The sequence below is a fragment of the Sturnira hondurensis genome, unplaced genomic scaffold (genome assembly GCF_014824575.4).
Source record: "Sturnira hondurensis isolate 20B ecotype Veracruz unplaced genomic scaffold, ASM1482457v3 Scaffold0009314, whole genome shotgun sequence".
Classification (NCBI taxonomy): Eukaryota; Metazoa; Chordata; class Mammalia; order Chiroptera; family Phyllostomidae; genus Sturnira; species Sturnira hondurensis.
In genome coordinates, this window is record NW_028081945.1 from 1,198,542 (window position 1) to 1,223,710 (window position 25,169).

The following is a 25,169-nucleotide window of genomic DNA, read 5'->3' on the forward strand; positions in this document are numbered from 1 at the left end:
ATCTGGAGTTTATTTTTGCTGTTTATTAATCTTCTGAGGCTTGGTTTTAGGTTGTTGTTTTCTACTTCATTTAGTAATATGAAAAAAATTGTTAAATTACATTTGCCCAGTCTTAATTGCTTAGATTGCCAAGGAGCCCTGGTCAAGAGTACATTTCTCCTAAGAGGATTTGTTTTTACTTACTCCACAATCCATGGGATGGCAGTGACCCAGAAACACTTAAATTAATTTCTTGGTTTGGGGTTTTCCATTATTATTTATAATAATAGATTCAAATGCTAACTCTGCTTGAGGGGAAGCTTGAGTTAAAAAACTCTTAGGGCAGATTTCCCCTTCCTCTCCAGTCCGAAGAAGCATGTGTCTGGTGTTCCAAGTCTCACTCACTGGCTGGCCCTGGCTGCTTGGTTTCCTAGTTGAGCCTCTCCTTGGATACCAGTTTGCTTAGTTGGAATATAACCTACTTTCACCATATTCTTGAGCCCTATCTCATTGGGATTGGATTTGGTGCTTCCAGAATCTCATTTCCTTAGAAAATGTTTTTCTGATGGCTTCTTCAGGTAGCCACCAATCTCTGAAAATGGCCACTCTTAAAAGAATAATACTAATGTGCTTCAACATCTTTGAAGAACTTTATACACAATTCCTGTAAATAAGGTTGGCATTAGTGCTAGTTGAAACACCCATCTTCAAAAATGAAGCTCTCTAAAATTTGAGAATATGGACAAATGAAATTAGAAAGTTTCAGATTAAGCCTAGGTTGCAAAGGACTAATAAATCTTCAGATGACCAAAACTATGTGCCAGCAGTTACAAGTTTTGTTAAGACAGGAACAGTTTTGTTGTGTAACAACATCGGTTGTGTGGAACCCTAGTTCACAAGAAAGTCTGAGGACTGGGTTTACCTTTGTACTTGTTTAAAAAGACCTTTAGAACAAGTCATGTGTTTAAAATTAGAGAATATTTATTAAGCAATCTGATTGCTTGTTTTTAAAAATCCATGTTAGATATACTTCAAAGATTATTATAACAGCAGTATAACCCACTTTGTCATACTGCCTTGTGAGAACTATGTGATAATTCATAGCAGAGAGCCTCGTGAAACCTAAGTTTCTTAACTAATTGTGGTTATAAAATACATGGGTTGAGAAGCAGAAGGGTTAGAAGGTGGGACTGGTGGTGACCCTTGTGTTAGGACCCTCATAGATGAACACAGAGAGCCCGAGGGCTGGTAGCCCTCTTATGAGTGATCTGTTGAGGTGTTCTTACTACTCACAGTTGGAGCCCTGAGGACACAGATTCGTTGTAACCGCACACCAGAAGGATGGAAAGGTGAGGATTAATCTTTACTGACTGCCGATCACATACCCATCACTTAAAATTATCACAACCCTCTGAGTTTTACTAGAAGCCTAGAGGAGTTGTCACTGGCTTGAGTTTTCGTGGATTTTTCAGTGATGGAACTAATATTCAAACCTAACCCATAGCCTTTCTGCTGGACAGTTACATCTTTGCACTTTGACTTTTATTCTAACTTTCCTAAAATAGAATTAGGTGTGGCCTACCCATGTCCCAGACCAGTGATTGTTACACAGATGCTGCAAGAATTTTTAAATAGTTGACTATTTAAATAGTTGACTATCAGGGCACTGACCTCTTTTCCCTGTCATCGTCAAATTAAAAAATGACAACAGCCAATGCAACAATAGCTGTCTGGTATGAATGAATTAAACTTATACCTGTTTTTTGTCAGATTGGAGGAAGGGAGAGAATGAATTCTGGTGTGCTGCAGAGTTGTGGTAGTTTATGTGTGCCATGAGTGGAAATGGCTGAAAGTCGCTGCCCTAGATGGTTTACTTTGTTGTTGTTTTTTTTTTTGACATATTTATTCCTAATATTATTTATGTCCAGCCTCTATGTAGTGACATTATTGAATGCCTCTTTTCTTTTTTTTGGCCATTTGCACATTTTTATTTATTTTTATTTTTTTAATATATTTTATTGATTATACCATTACAGTTGTTCTATTCCCCCTTCATTCCCCTCCACCCCCACACTCCCTCCCCCACCATTCTCCCCCTTAGTTTATAACCATGTGTCTCAAGTTCTTTAGGTTCTATATTTCCCCCACTGTTCTCACCCTCCCCCCTATCTATTTTCTACCTACCATCTGTGCTAGTTTCTGTGCCTTCTCCCCCCTTCTCCTCCTCCCACGCCCCTGTTTCTAACCCTCTATGTGTTCTTCATTTCTATGGTTCCACTCCTGATCTAGCTGTCCTCTTGGTTTGCTTTTGTTTTAGGTGTGGTTGTTAATAACTGTGCGTTTGCTGTCCTTTCACTGTTAATATTTTTCATCATCTCTTTCTTATATAAGTCCCTTTAGCATTTCATATAATAAGGGCTTGGTGATGATGAACTCCTTGAACTTGACCTTATCTGAGAAGCACTTTATCTGTCCTTCCATTCTAAATGAAAGTTTTGCTGGATAAAGCAATCTTGGCTGTAGGTCTTTGGATTTCATGACTTGGAATACTTCTTTCCAGCCCCTTCTTGCCTGTAAGGTCTCTTTTGAGAAATCCGCTGACAGTCTGATGGGTACTCCTTTGTAGGTGACTGTCCCCTTATCCCTTGCTGCTTCTAGGATTCTCTCCTTCATTTTAGTCTTGGCTAATGTAATTATGATGTGCCTTGGTGTGTTCCTCCTTGGGTCCAAGTTCTTTGGGACTCTCTGAGCTTCCTGGATTTTCTGGAAGTCTATTTCCTTTGCCAGACTGGGGAAGTTCTCTTTTATTCTTTGTTCAAATACATTTTCCACTCGTGGCTGTTTCCTTCCCCCTTCTGGTACCCCTATAGTCCAGATGTTGGAACGTTTAAAGATGTCCTGGAAGTTCCTAAGCCTCTCCTCATTTTTTTGAATTCTCATTTCTTCATTCCTTTCTGGTCGTTTGTTTCGTTCTTTCTTCTGGTCCATTCCATTGATTTGAGTCCCAGTTTCCTTTCCATCACTGTTGGTTTCCTGGACATCTCCCTTCATTTCAATTAGTTTAGCCTTCATATGTTTCTCTAATTTGTGACTGTACTCTACCAATTCTGTGAGCATCCTAATAAATAGTGTTTTAAATTGGGCTTCTGAGAGCCTGGCAATCTGTTGGTTGCTTAGAGTTATTGGCTCTGGGACTTTGAGTTCTTCTTGAGCCATCCTTTGGGCTATTTGTGCCTGTTAAGTAGCAGGAACGGAGCCCTAGGTTTTCACCAGAGCAGGGCAACTCAGTCGCTGGGTTGTGACGTCGTATGTGGGGGCGGGGTCAAAGAGGGACAATGGCTTCTCTCCAGCGCCCGCCACCGCCGCCGCGACCCCCACCAGCACCGCAGCCACCACCGTCACCAGGGCCGCGCGCCCCGCTCCTCGGCACTCGGGTATGCCACCGCTGTCAGCCTTCCACCACTGGGTTTGCCCCCTGGGGCCTGTGTGGTATGTCTCACTGCGGGCGAATGTGCGACCTTGGTCAGTCTGTTCCGCACCCCGACTAGTTCTGGGCTGCCTGCACTCCTAGATCTGCCCTGGCTGACCCAGCTCTGCTGCTGGCTCCACCTCTTACCGTCCTCGTTGAACGGTTCGTAGGTTCGTAGCTGTCGGACTTCCGTATAATTCGGTTTTCTGGCCTCTGGGTGTGTGGTAGTTCACCAAAACTTTTGTTGTATCCAAACTTGGTTGTGGGAGAAGGCACCGTGTTTCCACCTATGCCTCCATCTTGGCGGAAGTCCCTACTTTGTTGTTTTTTAGTAGATTCTCCCTCGGTGCTGGGAGGTGGGGGTGGTGAGGTGGGTGTCATAGAAATGAACCACTTTCCCAACACCTACTTTCTCTTTCCTTAATTTCCTTTTCTGTCTTTATAAATTAATTTACTTTGGTAGTCATACACATGGTACTAAATTTAAGAAGTCCAATGAACAGTCTTTGAGTTCCTTTTGCTGGAGAGAGGTGTTACTGTCACTTTCTTGTTACTCCATTCTGTGAATGCGCGGCACATGTTTTCTGTATCTGTAAAACAAGTGATACATGCCGTACGCAAATGCTCTGTACCTTTTCGTTCATCAGTGGTGCATTCTTCATATTAGCACAAGAAAACTGCCTCATTATTTTGTGTAACAACTTGACTGAGAAACAATCCACATTCCATGTAATTTACCTATTTAAAATGGTACAATTCACAGGTTTTTTTTCAGTATACTCACAAAGTTTTGTGGCCATCACCAGCCACCTAAAATATTTTAAAATATTTTCTTCACTCCCTAAAGAAATTCTGAACACTTGAGTAGTCACCTCCATTTCCTCCCACCCCCTTAGCCATTAGCAGATACTAATCTGCTTCCTGTCTATTCTGGGAATTTTAAATAAATGGAATCATTAAATATGATCTTTAGTGACTGGTTTCTTTGACTTACCATACTTTTTTCAAGGGTCATCCATGTTGTAGCATCTATTAGTACTTCATTCTTTTTTATTGTCATTTCTTTTTATTGTTGAATAGTAATATTCCATAGTATGGCTATACCACTGATTTATTTATTTATTCATTAGTTAATGGACATGGAGATTGTTTCTATTTTTGGCTATTATGAATAATAATGCTATGAACATTTATATACAAGATTTTGTTTTGATGTGTGTTTTCATTTCTCTTGGTTGTAAATTTAACAGTGGACTTGCTGGGTCATAGGGGTAACTCTTTAACCCCTTGAGAAACTGTCTCAAGTTTTTCAAAATGATTGTAACATTTTTCTTTCTCATAAGCAGTGTGTAAGGGTTCTAATTTTTGCACATCCTTGCCATCACTTGTTATTATCTTCTTTCTGATTTTTGCCATCCCAGTGGGTGTGAAGTGGTAGCTCATTGTGGTTTTGATTTTTTATTCTTCTGATGGCTAATGATGTGCATGTTTTCTAATTTTATATAGCTTTTCAGTTTTTAATATTTAGGTCTGTGAACTATTATGAATTAATTGTGTGTATGGTGTGAGTTAGGAGTCCAGTTTTATTCTTTCTTTTTTAAAATTGATTTTTAGAGAGAGAGGAATGGAGAGAGAGAAGCATCAATTTGTTGTTCTACTTATTGATGCATTCATTGGTTGGTTCTTGTATGTGCCCTGCCCAGAGGTTAAACTTGCAAACCTGGTATATTGGGACGATCCTCTAACCAACTGAGCTACCCAGCCAGGGCCCAGTTTTATTTTTTACATGTGGATATTCAGTTGTATCATCACAATTTTTTGAAAAGACTGCTCTTTCTCCATTGAGTGGCCTTGGCACTGTTGTCAAAAACCAGTTGACTGTAATGTGAGCATTTATTTCTGGACCCTCAGTTCCCATTGATGTCCATCTTTATGCTGTGATGTCCATCTTTACATTGTCTTGATTACTGTAACTTTGTAGGAAGTTGTGAAGTCAGGAAGTGTGAGTTTCCCAATTTTATTCTTTTTCAAGATTGTTTTAGCTCTTCTGGGTCTTTGCATTTCCATGTGCATTTTAGGAAGGGCTTGTCATTTTCTGTGTAGAAGCCAATAGGTATTTTGATAGGGATTGATTTGAACCTGTAGGTAAGTTTGGGGCATATTGTCATTTTAACAGTATTAAATCTCCAGCATGTGAATATGGACTGTCTATTTATTTAGATCTTCTTTAACTTCTTTTAATAATGTTTTTTAGTTTTCACAGCATAAGTTTTGAACTTATTTTATTCAATATAATCCTAAGTATTTTATTATTTTATGCTGTTATAAATGGAATTTTCTTAATTTCATTTGCTTTATTACTTTTAGTAGAATTATGTTATATGCCTGTGCCATAGTCTATCATAATGTTATGAAAAAGTCCTCTATTGATAAGACTTTTAGGTCCCAATACATTGGTTTTTGTAGACGTTGTGACTGTGAGTAAATCACTAAGGTGAGTCCCAGTGAGGTAGTGTGTTGAGAATCATCTGGCAAATTTAAAATGGGTACACCCTCCCTGTTTATCATTTTACAGCTTATTTTAAAACTTCTAATAGCTGGCTGATAAAAAATGTTCCAGACTCTTCTCAGTTAATCTTACTTACATATTAAAAACACTGATAGGCTGGAATAGGTTCATGCTGTTACGGCCCTGAGCAGTGCTGTCCAACAGAACTCTCTGTGATGGTAGAAATGTGCTATGCCTGCCCTGCTCAGGCCAGAGCCACGGACTCTCTGTGGCTATTGAGCTCTTAAAATGCAGCTAGAGTGACTGAATAATGGAATTTTAGTTTTACTTAGTCTTAATTAATTTGGCTAGTGGCTAAATTGTATTGTATAATTGTAGTTGCTTTTAGATTTAAAACTTGTGGAGGTTTCTAGTAACCTTGTCTGGAGTGTTACATTTTGCATTATTTCCTGAGGAGTATGAGGCAATCATTAGTGGTTATGATAAGTTTCATCAACATGAATTCTCAGTAAACAGTTCTTTTTTTTTTTTAAGCAGTGTAACATGTACCCACCTGCCTTTGGGTGGCTTACAGAGCTTTTACATAGAATTTCATATGGGTCCTTAGTTTGCTAATTCTTATTATATGTAAATGTCATCTTAATGTAAAAGGTTGGATTTCATGAGGTTTTTATACCTGTATTTCTCTAAAACCTTCATTTGAAATTTATGAATTAATACTGATGTTTATAAAATGGGTCATTGCCTGTACATTGCTTGAGCCAGAAGTCTAGATTTTGTTGGTGGCTTGAATAATAACCGTGTACTTTGGCTCCGAGAGAGGCTCTGCCCTTGGCTCTTTTGTTGCTCATTTCTCCTTGGCATTCAAACATGCTTGGAAAGGTGTTGGCTCACAGCTGCTTGCATATGACCTCTGCTTGTTTTCGCAGCAGAAGCATTTATTTTTTAGCTATAGATCCCACATATCAAACAATCCATTGTATTTCTATACTGCTCCTCAAACTCAGATGAACTTAAAACAGAGCACATTGAAGATCCTTCTTCCTTCTCCTGCTTGGTTCTCTGCTCAAATTAATGACACTAGCTTACTACCAGAAATCTAGGAGACAGATACACACCTCCAGCAAATGAACTACCAGGTTCTGACTTCAGGATTTTATCTCCTCCCTGGACTTACCTCCTCATTGGTTTCCCTGCCCCAGCTTATATCCTTTTTACATGTTCTGTGCAACAGTTCTGTATGTTCTTTGCATAAAGCAAATCCCTGGTCTAAAATTGCATTTCAGTGGCTACTACTTACCTTAAGGATAGAGCCCAAACTCCTTGGAACTGTGGGTCCTTCATTAGTGAGCTGACTGCTGCTGCCCATCTTCCCTGTCTCCAGCCACACCAGGGGCTTTCACACTCCTTGTTTCCTGGGCTTTGTATTTGTGTGCATTTCTCTCCCCTTTGTAGACTGTCCATCTCCCATTGCTGTGCTTCTTTGGGTCTTGGTTCACTTCTTGGTGTGCAGTAGACACTCTTCTGAGTCTTTGTGGAATGACTCGATGTCATTTTACATGCCTTTGAGCTCTTTGGTTTAAACTTTTCTATCAGTCTTTCTCCACTTGAGTAGTAGTAGTAATGTTTTCTACCAGGGCCCACAAATATTTTACAAAATATTGATAGTACCAGCGGCATAAGATGTAGGCATGTCAGCCCCTTTGTTTAAAATGTAAAGTAGTTGAGAAGCAGGTCTGGTTTACTTACATCTTTGCTAACTTTTAGTTGGCTGTGTTCCATATTCTAAAAAAATAATGCAGTTTTTGAACATAGGAAAACCTAAATGTCTGTCATTCTGTTGGAATTTGGGCAATAAGTTTATTTTTTATTTTTTTACTTGCTTATGAACAAAAGAGAATTGGCTTTCACTCCTGATTGATTACCGAGCTTCTTGATTTCTCTGACCAGTCATTTAAAAACAAACAAACAAACTGAGATCTCACTCTTGAGGCCAAAATCTGATAGTTTAACACAAACTACTCTATCACTTACTGAGAACTTGGTATCTATATTTAATCTTTATTGCCACACAACAAATTACCACACATTTAGCAGTACCCACTTACTATCTTACAGCTGTCTAGGTCAGAAGTTAAGGCTGCACAGCACAGCTGGATAGTCACTGGATTGAAATCTAGCTCTGATGGCTTAGGCTGTAGTTCTCATTTAGGGCTCAAAGCCCTTTTCCAAGATCACTCCTTATTGGCAGAACTAATTTCCTTGCATTGAAGTCCTTGCTATCCTTAGCTGTTGTCTGGGCTTTCTCACACCTAGAGCCACCTTGCTTTGTGGCCCTAATGAATGGGTAGTTCACACATGGATGTTTGCTTTCATCCAGGCCAGCCTGAGCACATCTCTTTGATCCATGGACAGCTGGAGAAAACCCTCTCCTTTTAAAGGCTCATGTGGTTAGGTCAGGCCCACCATTTGCCATATAATGTAATGTAATTATGACAGTGATATGACATTCACAGGGTCTCCCCACACTCAGGAGAACAGGGATTAATGAAACAAGGGTGTGGATCATTGGGGCTCATTTTAGAATGCTGGCTACCACAGCAGACACTTTGCATTTAGGTTTGATTTAAGCAGAGTTTAGAAATTCTCTTTTCATTAGAGAGGAATGAATGAGATCACTATGGCTTTTTCTTCCCTAGTTGTGTGTCTGTACTCAATGTTACAGCAAACCTTTTTAGATAAACTATTTTGAGAGGAAGTATATACTAATTCAGTCTATCCTTAAGAAGAAATGCCAGATTGTATATTTCTCAGGCTAGCAGTTTACCACTGAGAGAGGGAGAATGAGAAGAAGGGAGAGAAGAAGAGAGTGAATTTTAGATTAGGGGATGGACACAGAAAAGTAAGGAAAAGAAATGTGAGTTTATGTGATATCCTTAGAATGCTGCCTGAGGTGATTCATTTGGAACTCCTTTTATTTTGGTTAAATAGTAATTGAATGAAAATTTCTTAAATTGTGCAATTGCTATTTCGGCTGATAACAAGGAAAGGACTTTTTTTCCCTTCTTCCAAATGTGAAGTTTACTTGTCTTTTTCTCTACTCAAAAGAAATAGCTGAAAGGAAATTCCCACCCAATTACCATGGCAGTTTAGAGCAGATGATGAATGCATTTCGTTAAGGTTTTGCTTTTTCTCCCTTTTCTGATAGAGCAAACGTACATGAAAAATATACGTAGTAGATAAGCATGACAAAATAATCTCAGTAATACGTTTAAAGCAAAATATTTTGTGGGTTTCTTTTTAAATTGCATTTTATGATAGCCTCTATTTGGGGTAATGATTACTTAATAGTTGTATAAATGACTAGTTGGAATTTTGCTTTCTAAATTTTTTATTTCAGTCCCTGAGGTGGTATGTTTCTTATTACATGAGAACATATTCTCAGATTAGTGCCTTGTAAGCTTTGGTCAATTTGATAGACTCTCAGTTTACTTTTTACAGAACTACATACTACTTTTCACAGGAAATACGGTTGACACAGTTGTAAAAGAGACCGCAAATATAGATTGTTTAAATGTAGATATTTCTATTTTTTCTTGGAAGCATATACTTTATAAAGGTATAAAGTGGGCATTAAAGCATATTACATAGTTGTATAGGCTTTTGCTTTTTAAAAACATGTTTTTAAGGTATAATCCACCACCATACAACTTACATGTTTACAGTGTACATTTCTTTATTTAGTATGTTCACAGGGTTGTGTAACCATCACCACATTAGGACATTTTTATCCTCTTAGAGAAACCCTGCTCCTATTAACAGTCAATTCCCATCTCTCCTTTCTCCTACTCCCAGCCCTAAGCAAACATTTGTTTCCTCTGTTTCTATAAATTTGCCTATTCTGAACATTTTGATATAAAATGGAATCATACAACATGCCATCTTTTGTAACTTTCATTTTTCACTTAGTGTAATGCTTTCAAGGATGATACATGTAGCATGAATCAGTATTTCATTTTTTTACTGTTGAATAACATTACATTGTAGGGATCTAACATTTTACCAGTTGATGCACATTCAGATTATTTCTGTTTTCTTCATGAGTCATGCTGCAATGGACATCTTTACAGAAGGTTTTGTGGGACATACAGTGTGAGCAAACATTGGTTTACAGTTGTCCGTATGGGAAAAAAATTACCTGAAAGATAAATCATTAGTAAGGATATGAAATAATAACAACAACAACAATAATAAATAACAATAATTAATAAACAATACCAGATAAACTATTTTGCGTACTCACAACTGTAAACCTACTTTACCCACCCTGTATGCTTTTATTTCTTCTGGGTATATACCTAGGAGTGGAATTGGATTATATGGTAACTTTAAATTTAAACTTTTTAGGAGCTCTCAGGTATTCCAAAAGAGCTGTGCCATATTGCACTCTTGGTACAATATCTGAGGGTTCCAATTTTTTCATCCTTGACAATGGTATCTCATTGTGGTTTTGATTTCCATTTCCCAAATGGCTAATGCTGTTGAACATCTTTTCATGTGCTTATCGGTCATTTTTACATCTTCTTTGCAGAAATGTCTGTTTTAGTTTTTTTTTTTCTTATTTTCAAATTGCTTTTTAAAAATTATTGAGTTGTAAGAGTTCTTTTCAAATTCTAGAAATAAATCACTATCAGTTGCGTGATTTGCAGGTATTTTCTTCCATTCTGTGGGATGTCCTTTACTTTCTTAATGATGCACTTTGAAGCACAAAAGTTCTTAATTTTGATCAAGTCTAGTTTATCATTTTTCGAGTCTAGTGTTATGTCTAACAAACATTGCCTAACCTAAAGTAATGAAGATTTGCTTGTATATTTTTCCTGCAAGTTTTACAGTTTTTGTTCCTTCATTTAGGTCTTTAATTCATTTTGAATTAATATTTATGCATGTGTGAAGTAGAGTTACAACTTTAATTTTTAATGCACTAATATTCATTTGTCCCAGTACCATTTGTTTGACAAAGTGTTGGCACCTTTGTAAAAAATATTTGTGGGTCTTCCCTGCAGGGCTTCTTACATGTTGCTAGTGGTTCTTACATGAGATAACTTCTTGTTGGTTTTCATAAAAATTGATTAAATATATTTCATGACTATATATTTGGTAGTATAACCTGTCATCTCTTGATTTTCTAAACAATTAAGATTTAATAAGGCTTTGAAGAACTATAGAAGCTACCAGAAACCACTTTGAAAAAGCCAGCCTTAAAGATGGTGTGATGTTGTTCTGTCTTGCATACATCTTTCTTAAGACAGGTTTACTTGTTTTTTCCCGTGTGGTAATAGGGGTGGGTAGAATGAGTAAGAATCAGGGATTGGGATTATAACATTTGACAGTTTACATTGTGTTGAAGCTTACCATGATGAATTGAGTGATTTGAGAGTTGACAATAACTCTCTAGTAAAGCAGGTTACCAGAAGCTGTGGAAAAAATAACAATCACTCGTGTGACCAGGAATCTCTGATTTTTGAGGCCAAGCTTCTTCTTTGGTATTGGTGGATCTGAAGGGTCTAGCATAGTGCTACCCAGTACAAATGTAGCCTCCAAGGTATTCTAGTCGGCACATTGACAAAAGTAAAAAGAATCAGTTGAATTACATTTTAATTTTTCATTGTATCTAAAATATCATTTTAACATGTAATAAAAATAAAATTATTAATAAAATATTTTACATTTTGGAACTAAATCTTGGAAAACCCAGTACATATTTTTACACTTAGAGCATACCTCAGTTTGGAGTAGCCACATTTCAAGTGCTTAGAACCCACATGTGGCCAGTGCTGCTGTGCTGAACAGCACAGTTCTGGATGGTTTGATAGATAACCAGTTGAGATACTGCATCAACATTATTCACCTTTGTACCTCAAGATACCCCGACTCTTCCCTTTAACTTGATACCTGTGGCTCTGAGGGGAGCTTTTTTCCTGCTTGCTTGATGTGACCCTCACTAGTGGGATGAGAAGCGCGTGCTTTCTGAGACCAGAGGGTCTTAGAATTTTGTTGATTGACACAGGCAGCTCACCAAACAGGTAAAGAATAATTGAGAGACACACATTATGATGAAGGTTGTTGAGCCTCCCACAAGAAAAATGGGCTGTGAAAATTAGAATCTCCTCTCTTTTTACATTCTACCCTGTTGAGGTAGAGCTTTGTACAGAAAATACTAATGCAATGGTTCTCAAGTGGGCATGATTTTGCACCAGGGGATTGGTCAGTGTTGGGACACAGTTTTGATGATCACAACTAGGGGGTTGGTGTGTTTGTGCTACTGACTGTAGTGGTAGAGGCCAGGGATGCTGACAGCATCTGACAGCCCCCACCACCACAAATTGTCTGGCCCAAATGTTGGTAGTGTTGAGCACAAGATTCCCCACACTGTAGAACAAGACCCTCCAGTTCTCCTTTCATTACTTGTTACATGGTTTCTGCAAGGAATATAACGTGTTTTCCTTTTACATTTAGAGTCTTCTCTATTCATACAAAGTTTTTAAAGGGAGAAATAGCCAATTTTCAAAGTATTTCTGTTGGAGTTAATGTGTCAGGTAGAGAGATTCCACCCACACCCCTGAAAACTGGGTCTCTCACTTCCTCTTGCCTCTTCCTTTTGCCTGGGACCATTCCACTTTCTGTTAAGGGCATGTCTGTTAAGGGAACACGCATTTGCAAGGCTGCTAGAAAGGTGATTGCACTTCCACAAGATCTGCTGGAATTTTGGGGTGTGTTCTGGCAGTGACATGGGTGTCTGGTTGTGGCTCACTCAGGAGTGCCGTCACCACTCTGCTCCAGTGTCTGCTAACCAGGGAGCTGTAACTCTGGGTCTTTGTACATTCTAGCGTGCAGAAATCAATACAGGTCGTTTTTGGTTGATAAACATTCTTTTTGTAAGTATTTAGTCATACTTGACAGTGTTTGCCTTTAAGGTTACTAATGGAGTGTGATCCCCACCCCTTCCTCATGACTGCTGGTGTCTCCTCCACTGCCTTTCACCCTTCTCTCCTTCATTGCTTGTGGCAGTTTGAGTTTTTGGTGGGAAACCACATAAATCAGTTGTAGCTAATTTAGGCTAAAGGCAATGTGATAAGGGCTGTTTGGGGACTCTTAGATTTTAGGGGCAAGAATTTAGAGGTGTACCTTAGAAAGGGGCAGTAGTCAGGGCAACTCCTCTGATCTTGCCTCTTACTGCCAGCTCTAGGTATATACTTCCATCCTATGACAGCTGACCCTCTCAAGCTTCTAGGGCTCAACAGTGAGCTTTGGCTCTGTGCCCTGGACTACCTACTGCAGTGAGGAGAGAGACTGGAACCAGTCTTCCACTGTGCAGAAGATGACAAGGAACATGAAAACTGCCTAGGCTCCCTCCCCGCAGAATGTCGGTTGTCTACCACCTAAGGGCCTAGGGGTTCCCCTAGAGACCTCCTACTGAAATTGTCACTGGGAACACACCCGTCAGCCTGACCCTTTCCCCCGCAGCTTTGACCAGCTTGGGAGCGCAATGGTGGTCCCGTTGTTAGGGCAGCTTGTGGCTTAATGGAGATATGTGCTTCTGGCACCCAAGTTAAGACTTTAGGTTCAAGTTCTCCCGCTGGGGCCTGGTTAGAAATAGCAGTTAAATTGTGTAGTGTGCACTTAGTATGTTCTTGAGTGATTCTAGTTAGCTGAAGGGTTCATAGCTGTAACCTCTTCAGCCTTTTTGTTTTGTTTTTTTGTGGGTTTTTTTTTGTATTATAGGTTTTCCTATTCTTTGTTAGAGCATACTACACGTCATTTAGCTTTTTTGTGACAATTACAAATGACCATTGTACCTGGCTGGTGTAGCTCAGTGGATTGAGCGCAGGCCTGCGAACCACACGATTGAGGTTTGATTCCCAGACAGGGCACATGCCTGGGTTGCAGGCCAGTTCCCAGCAGGGGATACACAAGAGGCAACCGTACATTGATATTTCTCTCCTTCTCTCCTTCCCTTCCCCTCTAAAGATAAATAAATAAAATCTTAATAAAAAAACAAAAAACAAATGACCATTGCAGACCTTACTTTAATGAATGAACTCTATTTGTATTATACTGATAGTGGGTATTTTCTTTAATTTACAAATTGGGGCCATGTTTTTGATAAACAAGGTTGATAGATAACAGAATTCCGTAATGAAAATAACTATGTATTGGCTATAGTTTATTTTAGCCAGCTTTTATGAGTTACCCCGGATACCTAAGCACATTTCTACTATTTTTGTAAGAAAAGAAACTCTGATTTAAAATAATGGAAAGTAAGTCCCTTTATAAGGTCAGGGCTGCTCTCATGTGTCTTTTTATAATCTCTGTGGGATGTGCTTGTATATAATGGTGGGGGATGCTCCTTTATTTCACTTGCATTTTATATTATCAGGGCTTAAATAATATCGAAGCTTGGGGTGAAAATATGCCTGTAAAAAACACAAGGGACATCATATTTTTCGGTCCATTAGACACACTTAGGTTTTAGGGGAAGAAAATAAGGAAAAAATTGAAGCAAAAATGTGGTAAAATATTTAATAACATAAGTAATGTAATATTTCACCAATGTAAATATAAATAGAACTCAACAGCAGCATTAACAACCATTATTCCTCCCAAATGGGGGGGTGGGGTGCATCTTATAGTCGGAAGAAATGCGGCATTGGCTTGTAAGGGTAGTTTTTTCCTTCCTGGCCTGTGTTGAAACATTACTTGAATTCAGTTAAAATGGATAAAGTGACATCAGTCAGCATTTCTGCTTAGTATACGTTCTGTTAATTTTCCATATTAAGAAACTCTCAAGTTTGTCCATATGCAAGATTTGCTTCTAAGTCAGGATTTTCCTTTTGCTGTTTCAGGCCGGAGCCTCAACAGAAAGCTCCCTTAGTTACTCCACCACCACCTCCGCCACCACCACCACCTCTACCAGACCCCACACCTCCAGAGCCAGAGGAGGAGATCCTGGGCTCGGATGATGAGGAGCAGGAGGACCCCGCGGACTACTGCAAAGGTGCCATGCTTACCTTCCCCACTGAGCCCCTCTGTAATTTATTTTGGGAATGGACAAGGGGAGTTAATCATTCAGATTACTTGGTCTTTATTAAGTTAGCCTCTTGGTGTCATTATTGTTTTAAATTCTTAAATCATTAAATATTGAATGATACCTGAATACCAGGAGGAAAATTGTTGAGAGATAGAAAATATACATAATATATACATACATACTCTGGGTACTTTCCGGTGCATTTAAATATGCTGATAGAATTAGAGATAGTAGAAAGCAGGACAATTAAAGATAAAAGCATAATTCCCACCCAAAAAGAACACACAGAGTAGAAGGTACCAGTCTCCTGAAGGGAGACAATATAATGTTCACTGCACTTGGCTTCAAGTTTTCTGGCTGCTAAGACTAGCAAGAAACTACTCCTTTGTCTGTATAGCATTGAATTACATAGTGTTCATCGTCTGTGGAAAGAAAGCCTGCTCATTTGTTTATAGAGACAGACTTTTTCCTGGCATTGTACTCAATGAAAAAGACATTCTGTGGGTTCTGCCATTCTGTGGCATAGTGGATTATGCTTTCAGCTATGATTTCACAGAAGACAGAAATTATTCTATTGAGGTGCTCTTGTATGGAGGCTTTGTAAAGACCAAGAGCATATAGTAAACTCCTAAAAGGCAAGTGTGTTGTGTGGTGAAAATTGAGAACAGTATGATCCAGACTCCATACTTTGTGTACACTGGATGCTTGAGAATCTAGGAGGAAGGAAGGCTGCTGTGTCTATTCAGCTGCCTCTTTGTTACCTAATTTCTCATTTGGAGTTTAATTAACTCTAATAGAAAATTGTCACTCTCTGGGATTATGAGCTTCTGAACATTTGATGAGACACTTGTTTACTACAGATTAAGGGACATGTAAGTCAGATTCTGTGCAGCATAAGACTAGATGGCAGAAGATGCACACATTCAGGCCATTAAGCAGTAATGAACCTTTGGCTCTATAATATCCTTATATGAATTTATTTAGTAATTGCAGGCCATTTGTACGTTAAGGAACATTGTACTTTTTAGTTACTGTTAAGAGGGAGAGAAAGTTACCATTCTGCTTTGAAAGTTTAAGAACTAATCTTCGCTCTGACCTGATTGCTCCGTAGGTATGGGTTTCTATGTGCAGGCTCCGTGTTTTCCTTAGGATTGTGGATATTTAGCATTTGTATGAGTAATGATTATGGCCCTAAAGGAGACAGTTTGGAAAGGTGAGAAGATGATGTTTTTCATCTTCCTTCTTAACCTGCATTTCTTGGCTTGGAAATTAAGTTTGAAGAGGAGATGTGGACAGCTGTCTTTTGATTTTGCAGCTTATGCACAGCATTGAGATTGCTGTAGGAATGGGTGTCTTGAGCACGCAGGCTTCATTCACCACGTGGGAATGAGAACCTTTTGCTTTGCACCTGGCAGGAGATGATGGGTCAGGAGATGTAACCTGTACTCTTATCCCTTCACCACCTCTGCAAATCAGCCCTGTGGGTACTCCAGACCAAATTATAGGACTACTGAGGAACTCCACAGTTAGGGCTAATTCTTGGGATTATTCACTGAACTTGAAACATCTTAAAAGTATTAGGTCAGCCTCATAGGGCATGTTAGAGATGGTAAGGTTCTCTTCTTACACTCAACTCACTCTTATCTGAAACTTTGTAAGTAACTGTGCTTCTGATTAATGTACATGCAACAGATGCCATTCTCTGAATTTTGTGCTGTAGACCATAATAGGTTGTCTAAGATAACTGACATAAATGCATGTGAGGAGTCTGTGGAATTGGGAATGCCTCATAGAACTGTGGCCCCCTCCCCTCCCCTGCCCTGCCCTCCCCTGCCCTGCCCTCCCCTGCCCTCCCCTGCCCTGCCCTGCCCTGCCCTGCCCTGCCCTGCCCTCCCCTGCCCTCCCCTGCCCTCCCCTGCCCTGCCCTCCCCTGCCCTCCCCTGCCCTGCCCTGCCCTGCCCTCCCCTGCCCTCCCCTGCCCTGCCCTCCCCTCTCCTCCCCTCCCCTCCCCCCACCCCCTGAATAGAATAGGGAACTTTCCCTCTCTCTGAAACCAGGTGAGTTTAAGTTACCAATATGATGCTTTATCACTCCTGAGTACTTTAGTATATTGCCTGCAATCAAGTACATTCTCCTGTGTAACCACAATACAACCATCAAGATAAGGAAGTTAGTGTTGATTTATTTCTATCATTTAATCCTCAGATCCTATTCAGGTTTTGCCAGTTGCCCATTATTGTTCTTTATGTGAAACCTAACTTTTGAAGAGTCACGTTACATTTTGTTTTCTTGTTTCTTTAATCAGTTCCTTAGTCTCTTCTGGACTTTTATAACTTTTTGAACGTTGTAGACCAGTTGTTTCGTAATATGTTTCTTAATTTTCAATATAAAAAAATCTTTTCAGGTACTGCATGGTTTTGATTTATATCGTTAGAGCTGAGGTCAGTCACCTGTTCAAAATGGTGTGTGCTGCATATCTCCACCCGAAACTACTCTTTCCCCTGGTAATTCATGAGCATTTTGTTGAGAGTTACTGTTTAAGTTTCCTTTAATCAACAAATCTACTTCTTTCTCCCTCTAACTCATCTATCCCTCTGGTCCATCTCCCTGTCTCTCTGTGTCAGGTGGACTCCTTCATGGGTTTTCCTGTTACTCAGCCAGTTATAATCAGTTATTCTTTTTTGTTTTGGTGTTTGGATTACCCCAAATTTGGCTGTTAGGAGCCCCTTCAGGTTGGCTCTGTGTTCTTTTGAAATGTCCCTGTCATCCTTTGAACACTTTCTTACTTTCAAGTACAATCTTGAATTTTTCCAGCTCCAGCCCTGGAATCAGCTCTTTCTGTAGGTGGAGAGTAGTATTTAGAAAGTAAGACCTAGGCCATTACATGTGATTATTGCTATTGAAGTGTTGTTGCTTCCAGGTGGCCCAGAGATGCACAAACACATACACACTTCTTTTAGGTTTCTATACCTCTCTCTGTATTTCTGTACATATTAAATTTCATGAGCTTAATCTGGTATCTCTGATTTCACTCTAATACCAGAGGATTCAGCCCAGTTTTCTCCCTTTCTATATTTGTAGTTTCTTTCTTTGACAGTAAGAGACTAGGCTCATTATATTTGCTGATTTAGTTAATTCCCTTGTATGTAATGAGTCACCCATTGCTGTCACTGGGCATCTCTCCCCTTTCCTCCTCATCAGACCTGTGCTTAGACATGTTTTGTTGCTTGTCCGCTTTTAATGGCTGTGGATTGACTTGTTCAGGAAGGGTGAAGGGGCTTTCACTGTTTAAGGCTGTTTTACTTAAGCCGTTGAGGTGACTTGTCTGTCTTGTCTGTCACTTCACCTGGTCCCCTGGTTTTCTTTGACTTCATTTCTGGAGAACCTTTGCCCCACCAGTACTCTCAAAGTAAACAACAACAGCAACAAAACATACTGCGTATTTTATCTCTTTACAGAAGAAATATTTGTTTGTCATAGGAAATGCACAGATACAGTGGGGGGCAGGGGGTGTAGTCCCAGTCCCACAAATAGCTGTAGAAAGCGTTGGGGGCATTGCCATTTTATGATGGCAATATCATAAACGATGGGGCACTGCGTTGTTTATGATCAGCCAAATTTCATCTTAACTTTTTTCCTCTTTACCTAAAATCGTCTCCCATTCAAAACTTGTGAAATCTCATGCCATTTTAACAAAAAGGCCACTATTTAAAGTTTTAATGCTGCTAACGATTTTTCATTGCCTCTTTCTACTTGGCATTCTCTTTGGAGTGGAACTTTATTTTTAATTCTTGTCTAGCTTGTTCCTGCCCATCTTCTTTTCAGCTCTCCCACTGAATCCAAGAGAATCATGGACTTTGGTGTCTGAGAAACCTGGTTTCAAAACCTGGCTCCTTAACTCTGTGTCCTTGGATGGGTTTCTTACCTCCTAGGCTTTAGTTTCTTCATCTATGATATGGTATCTCTTTAGTGTAATGTATAATACCATCTTATCACCTAAAATTTTATGAAGAATAAAATGAGAAAAATATGCAAAGTATGTGGCATACTACTTTGACATACAGAAGTTTTTTCAGAAATATGAATTTTACTGTCTTCCACCCAGTATTTGTTCTATCATTCTTCTCTCAGCTGTGTTCCCATCTGGACTTTGATGCTGCACCCATTCATGCTGGTTCCCTTCGTGGTCTAACTGCCTTGCTTGTGGTGGGTTGGTTTCCCTACCTTCTGCAGAGAGAGCTGTCAGCATTGCTTTTCTCTCTTCCTGTCTTATTTCCCTGTCACCTCCCTCAATTATCTGGGGCAGGAACTGTAACAGCAGGCTTGCAGTTTACTCAGACTTCTGCTTCCAAGCCCTGAGGGTAATAAGAGTCAGGTACTGGGTCAGCCTGTAAGCAAACACTTCCAGGAGGCCCTTGTGCAATGTGTGCTCACTCATGAGCTTGAGCATAAAGCCTCACCAGGACAAAACCTCCTCCTGTGGGGAAATTTTAGTGGCATGTGTGTTTTCAGAGTGCTGCCTTTTTACCACCTGCATCAGAATCACTGTGGGTGCCTGGTAAGCACTCCTTGACTATACTATAAATCCTGCCTTGGAATCCTGGGGGTAGGACCCAGACTGCAAATATTTAACAAGTTCGTTAGGTGGTATTTCTGCACATTGAAGCTAAGGCTGGCTTGTGTAAGGCATGTCCAGTTTCTCTTGTACTCTACAGAAGTGACCCTGCCCTGTACCTGTTACTCTGTGACTGATTCACTGTGTAAGAAAAATGACTGCTTTGAATACCTATGTTCCAGAATTTTCCCAGAACCCTCAGCACATATTTGCTATGAGGACCAGTACATGGTGACAGTAGGAACAATTTGTTGTTATACCATGCTGCCTGCAATGATTGACTCCTCAGAGATCCTGCTCTGTGGCTCTTCTAAATTGCTCTTAGATAATGTACATGTTTTACAATTTATGTTTTTTCTGGAGACATCAATTTCTACAGAGTTGTGGTCTGACTTGGTACTAAAGCTTGTGTTATTTTCTTAGAAAGGCCTTCTTTTAATCCCTAATCACATCTTAGGGATCACATCTTAGGCCCCTCACTGTAGCACTCACAGCACTATCTGCCATAACACCCAGTCCTCATCACTGTTTAGAATTATATATTTATTTTTGTGTTCATTTGTTATCCCTTCACCAGTCTGAAAGATTCTCTGTGGTCAAGGGCTGTGCATTTTGTTAACGGTACTGCATATGAACCCTCCACAGCACAATAAATACAGTTCAGGGGCTGAACGGATTGTCTTGAGTGGAGCTGCAGCTCGGGGATAGACAGCAGTGATGGCACCCGCATCTCTGAGCGTCTCTGAGCGTCTCTGAGGAGGCATGTGGGGTGAGGGGATGATCTGCCGCGGAGGGCACCCAGTAAGAGTGCAGATCCTTTGTTTTTGCCTTAAAATCATCTATAATGCTCCAGATTTCTTATATGTTATACACAGTTAAGTGGAATACAGTTTATTTCTTTCAAAATTTAGAAATATTTTCTTCAGAACAGTAGTATAAGCAATATAAATGTTTGCACACAGACTGGATGAATTTTGATAACCCAGAACTTAATGTTGGTGGTTGTAAGTTCTCATTGGCCTTGTCTCCATAATCTGTGGCATTACTGTTTTATAGCTTCTGTTTTTATTTTCATTTTTAAGAAAGAAAATGATACACCTTATACAAATTTGCCTTAAAGTAAATGATGAAGAGCCCTTCCTTTCTAGGAGTTGGTGGCTTCATGACTTAGCCTTTCCCACTCTGTCACTAGCACCTGAATAGCGTAGTCTGTGGCCTCTGGTTGTTGACCGAACACCTTTTTACCTCTATTGTGTGGTTAATTAACTATAGAAGTAAAAAGGGGTAAGCTTGTGAGGGCTTAAAAGGAGTGAGATGCTGTGTGGTCAGAGGTAAAAGACAAGACCTCTTAGAAAATGTAACTGGGCCTTGCCAGTGGAGACTGATGGTGATCTGGCTAAGTCCCAGGGACAGGGAAGGGGTCTCTGAGAAGTTCTACATGCTTTTGTTTTCCTAACAAATGGGCCAGGAGTTTAGGAATATCAGGTAGAAAGTGACTATGAAGATAAGTTTTGGGGTGGATTAAAATATCACTTAGTAAACACATTTTGAAAAACATACCCAAAGGCAAGTAGTTGTTTGTGTGTATGTGTAGATTTCTTTGGATTTTCTGCACACACAATAATTATTTCAGTGCAAGTAGTTTTTCCTGTATATTTTTATGCATGTTATTTTTCTTTCTTGCTTCATTGCTGTGTGCACAAGGTTGAAAAGAAGTGATAAAAGTGGTGGACATTTTTGTCTTATTTCTAATCTTACAGTAAATGTGTAGGTCTTTTAAAAGGTGTCCTTATTAGTTACGGTAGATCATAGATTTAAATGTAAAGGTAAAAGAATAAAGCTTATAAAAAGTAAAAGGTAGGAGAACATCTTTACAACCTTGGAGAAGGGGAAGATTTATTAGGGAGTGTACAAGAAGTGTTAACTATAAAATAAAATTAATAAATTGGATTTCATCAAAATAAAAAGCCTTTGCTAATTAAAACTTTTTTGCTACATTTTCTGTTTATGAATACTGAATGAACTTTATCCTGAGGAGCAATTATATACTTTCAAGGAGATTATGGTATTTAATTTCTAAATTTTTTTCAAAGAATTACATATGTGTCTTAGAAATTACCACTTTAACAATGCTGGTGACAAAAAGCAGTTAAAAGACATTTTTTAAAATGAACGGCCAGCTTCAGACTAGAGAAAATACTTGTAATATAGCTGAAAGGAATCGACAGGGAGAAAAAACATCAGGAGACTTTGTGAGGTTTTGGAGAAATGTTCTTGTTCTTGATTAGGGCATGTATGTTTGTCAGATATCAAGGAATTGTGTACGTAGGATGTTCTACTGCAGTTTCAGAGATGGCAGTAGCTAGTTATATCTAGATTATAGGATTTCTATAACATGGGTGCTTTTATCTCTATTATTTTTGTTTTCTTTGTGGAACACATATTTCTTTGTAGATAGAAAAGAAAACTATTTAAAAAAGAAGAACTTAGCACTGAGAAACACCACTGTAGACTTTGAAGAAGGAAGTGATTTATTTAAGAAAGATTATTTTGTGAATCTTGAGTGATTGGAATTGGAGAGAAAACGTAAATATACATAAGTATATGAGAGGACAAAAAAGCCAACGATATCACAAAGTACCATTTTTATCATTTGACAAATGATTGTATATAGAGACAACAATGAAACATTTAAGTCTTGAACTCTGGAGTGACTAGAAGAATAGTGTTTTTTTATGCATCCTTTTTAAAAAATAAGCTCTGAATTTTGAAACTGCTTGTTATTTCTTCTTTGTTTCGGATATTGTTTGGATATTAAAAAACTCAGAGCCAAGTGTGCAACCCAGCAGCAACAAGTTAGCAACTGCTTACCAGCATTGCATCCTGTGTGCTAACTTCCCCACACCATTATTCTGTTTTACTCTTTCTGGACTACTTTTTCTTTGCCCCAGTTTCCTTATGATTTTGTTGTATTGTGGTTGTGTAAACTGCCTCAGTTCCTTATTAGAAAGAAATGGATTTGACACTATTACCAGCTACAGTGAAATCACAGTTGGTCTGGGAAAATTTTGATGAGTTTCAATTTGAGTTTAAAGGTAATGGTGAAGATATGAAACAGGCAGCTAGATATATGAATCTGGGGCTTAGGAGAGAGAGCAAACACATGGGATAGCAAAGAATTTAACATTGCTTCTAACAGATAGTCTACTAATGTGATTTGTGGTAGGGGCTTTTGGGGAGGGTGTGGAGGCTGAGGTCAGCCACTTAGCCAGTCAACCATGTTTACATAATGGAGCCCTAATAAAAACTCTGGACTCAGGGCTGGGTGAGCTTCTCTGGTTGGCAGTACTCTATGTGCACTGTCCTCAACTTCACTGGGAGAGGAAGACAGCTGGATCCTCTGCGATTCTTCTGCCCCATGCATCTCTTCCTGTGACTAATTTTAACCTCTAGTCCTTATACCATAATAAACTGCAAGGATCAGTATAACAGCTTTCAGTGAGTTCTCACAAGTTATTAATTACGGAAACTGAGCATGGTGTTCAGGACCCCCGAACTTGCAGTTGGTGTCAGCAGTGAGGGTGGTCTTTGGAACTCCTTCACTCTGCAATTCTGTCAGAAGTGGGGTCTTGTGGACTACTCCTAAACCTTACACAAGTATTATAGATTTGATAGGAAACAAATCATGTGAGTGGTGTTAAATGAATGCAAAAGGTGAGAAGAGGCTGTTCAGTGACCAGCCTTTGAGAAATTTAATGCAATACAAGAGGAGAACGAACAAGTTGAAAGAAACAGACATAGCAGTCAGGGAGGTAGGAGAGCAACTAAGGACGTGTGTCCAGCTTGACACAGAATGGATTAAGGAACTGAAAAGATGGCAGCTCAGTTACTTGGAAGGAGAATTCCTGAACATACTTGGTTGTACTGAATTTTACTTTTTTTTAGGTATAAATGAGTCTTCCTTGCAGTCATTCTAAATGTTTGTGGTCCTTGTCCCCACCTGTCACCGCTCCCCCCCCCCAATAGTCTTCCATTTTAGAGCTGGACATCCCCAGAGGAGGGCACTGCAGGATCTGGGCTGAGATACCGATTTAGGTGACTCATGATGTTCCTTCCTGCTCTTGGTTCTGAGGGTGCTGCCAGTTACCTCTATGAGAATGCTCTTGTCTATGCTACTGGGGCTGTTTCTACTACACTCAGTGCCAGAGAGAAGGATTGTATAACGTAAGGGTAGTGAGAGCAACCAGACTAAATACCTGCTCTGTCTGCACTTTGTCCCCCAGGTGTCTGCACAGCACTGCCTGTGCCACTGCACCTCTGCACACCCTTTGCAGACACAGTTCCTCCAGCCCTGCGGCAGCCCTTCTCCACCGGCCTGCACCCCTGCTCCCTGCAGTCTAGGGTGTGTGTATTTCCATTTTAAATCATTTTTATTTTTCAATTACAGTTGACATACATTATCATACCAGTTTCAGGTGTACACCTCAGTGGTTAGACATTATATAACATACTACATGATCATCCCAGTACATCTCATACCCATCAGACACCAGACATAGTTATTAGAATATGATTGACTCTATTTCCTGTGCTGTACTCTACATGCCCGTGACTACATTTGTATGTAATCCCTGCACCTTTTTCACCCATTCCCTAGTTTCCCTCCTACCTGGCAGCCATCAGAATGTTCTCTGTGTCTATTAGTTTGTTTCTGTTCTGCTTGTTAGTTTCTTTTGTTTTTAAGATTCAGTTGTTGCTAGATATATATTTATTACTGTTTTGTTCAAAATTTTTATCCTTTTTTTTCTTCTTAAAGAAAACCCTTTAACATTTTACATCATACTAGTTTGGTGATGATGAACACCTTTACCTTTTTCTTGTCTGAAAGGGCCTTTCTCTGTCCCTTGATTCTAAATGATAGCTTTGCTGGGTAGAGTAATCTTGGTTGTAGGTTCCTTGTTTTTCATCACTTTGAATGTTTGTGGTTTGAATATTTCTTGCCAGTCCCTTCTGGCCTGCACTATTTTTGTTGAGAAATCAGCTGACAGTCTTACCGGAGCTCCCTTATAGGCAACTGTCTTTTTCTTGCAGCTTTGAAGATTCTTTCTTTGGCTCTAACCTTTGGCATTTTAATTATGATGTGTCTTGGTGTGGGCCTTTCTGGGTTCATCTTGTTTGGGACTCTGCACTTCCTGGACTTACATGTCTCCCCTGCAGCCTGATTTTAGAAAGAGTTCATAGTCAGTGTGTTGGCTCACTGTTACTCATTTTCTGTCCCATCCTTCCCCCATCTCTGTATATAGGCTCACTGGAACTTAAAATTCCTTCCCTTTCTTGCCTTTTTTCTTCTTTCTTTTGGCTCCAAACTGAAACACTTTGTAAGTCATTTTTTTCTATGTCAGCTCCTTTGGGCTATGCACCAATTCCCTTGGCAGGCTCAGGCATGTTTGATTCTTATTTGGGATCTAAGGTAGGATGCTAAGAACATTTACGGATAAAACCTGGTAAT

General features: G+C 39.4%; 1 protein-coding gene across 6 annotated transcripts in view; it reads left to right on the forward strand.

The window, feature by feature from the left end:
- The window catches only part of SRPK2 (SRSF protein kinase 2), a 253,160-nt gene that overhangs the window by 169,816 nt on the left and 58,175 nt on the right, over positions 1 to 25,169 (forward strand). For all 6 annotated transcript variants that reach the window (XM_037057067.1, XM_037057069.1, XM_037057068.1 and 3 more), the window contains one exon: positions 14,861 to 15,012. In XM_037057067.1, the coding sequence (XP_036912962.1) occupies positions 14,861 to 15,012 (152 nt within the window). The remainder of the gene's footprint in view (positions 1 to 14,860; positions 15,013 to 25,169) is intronic.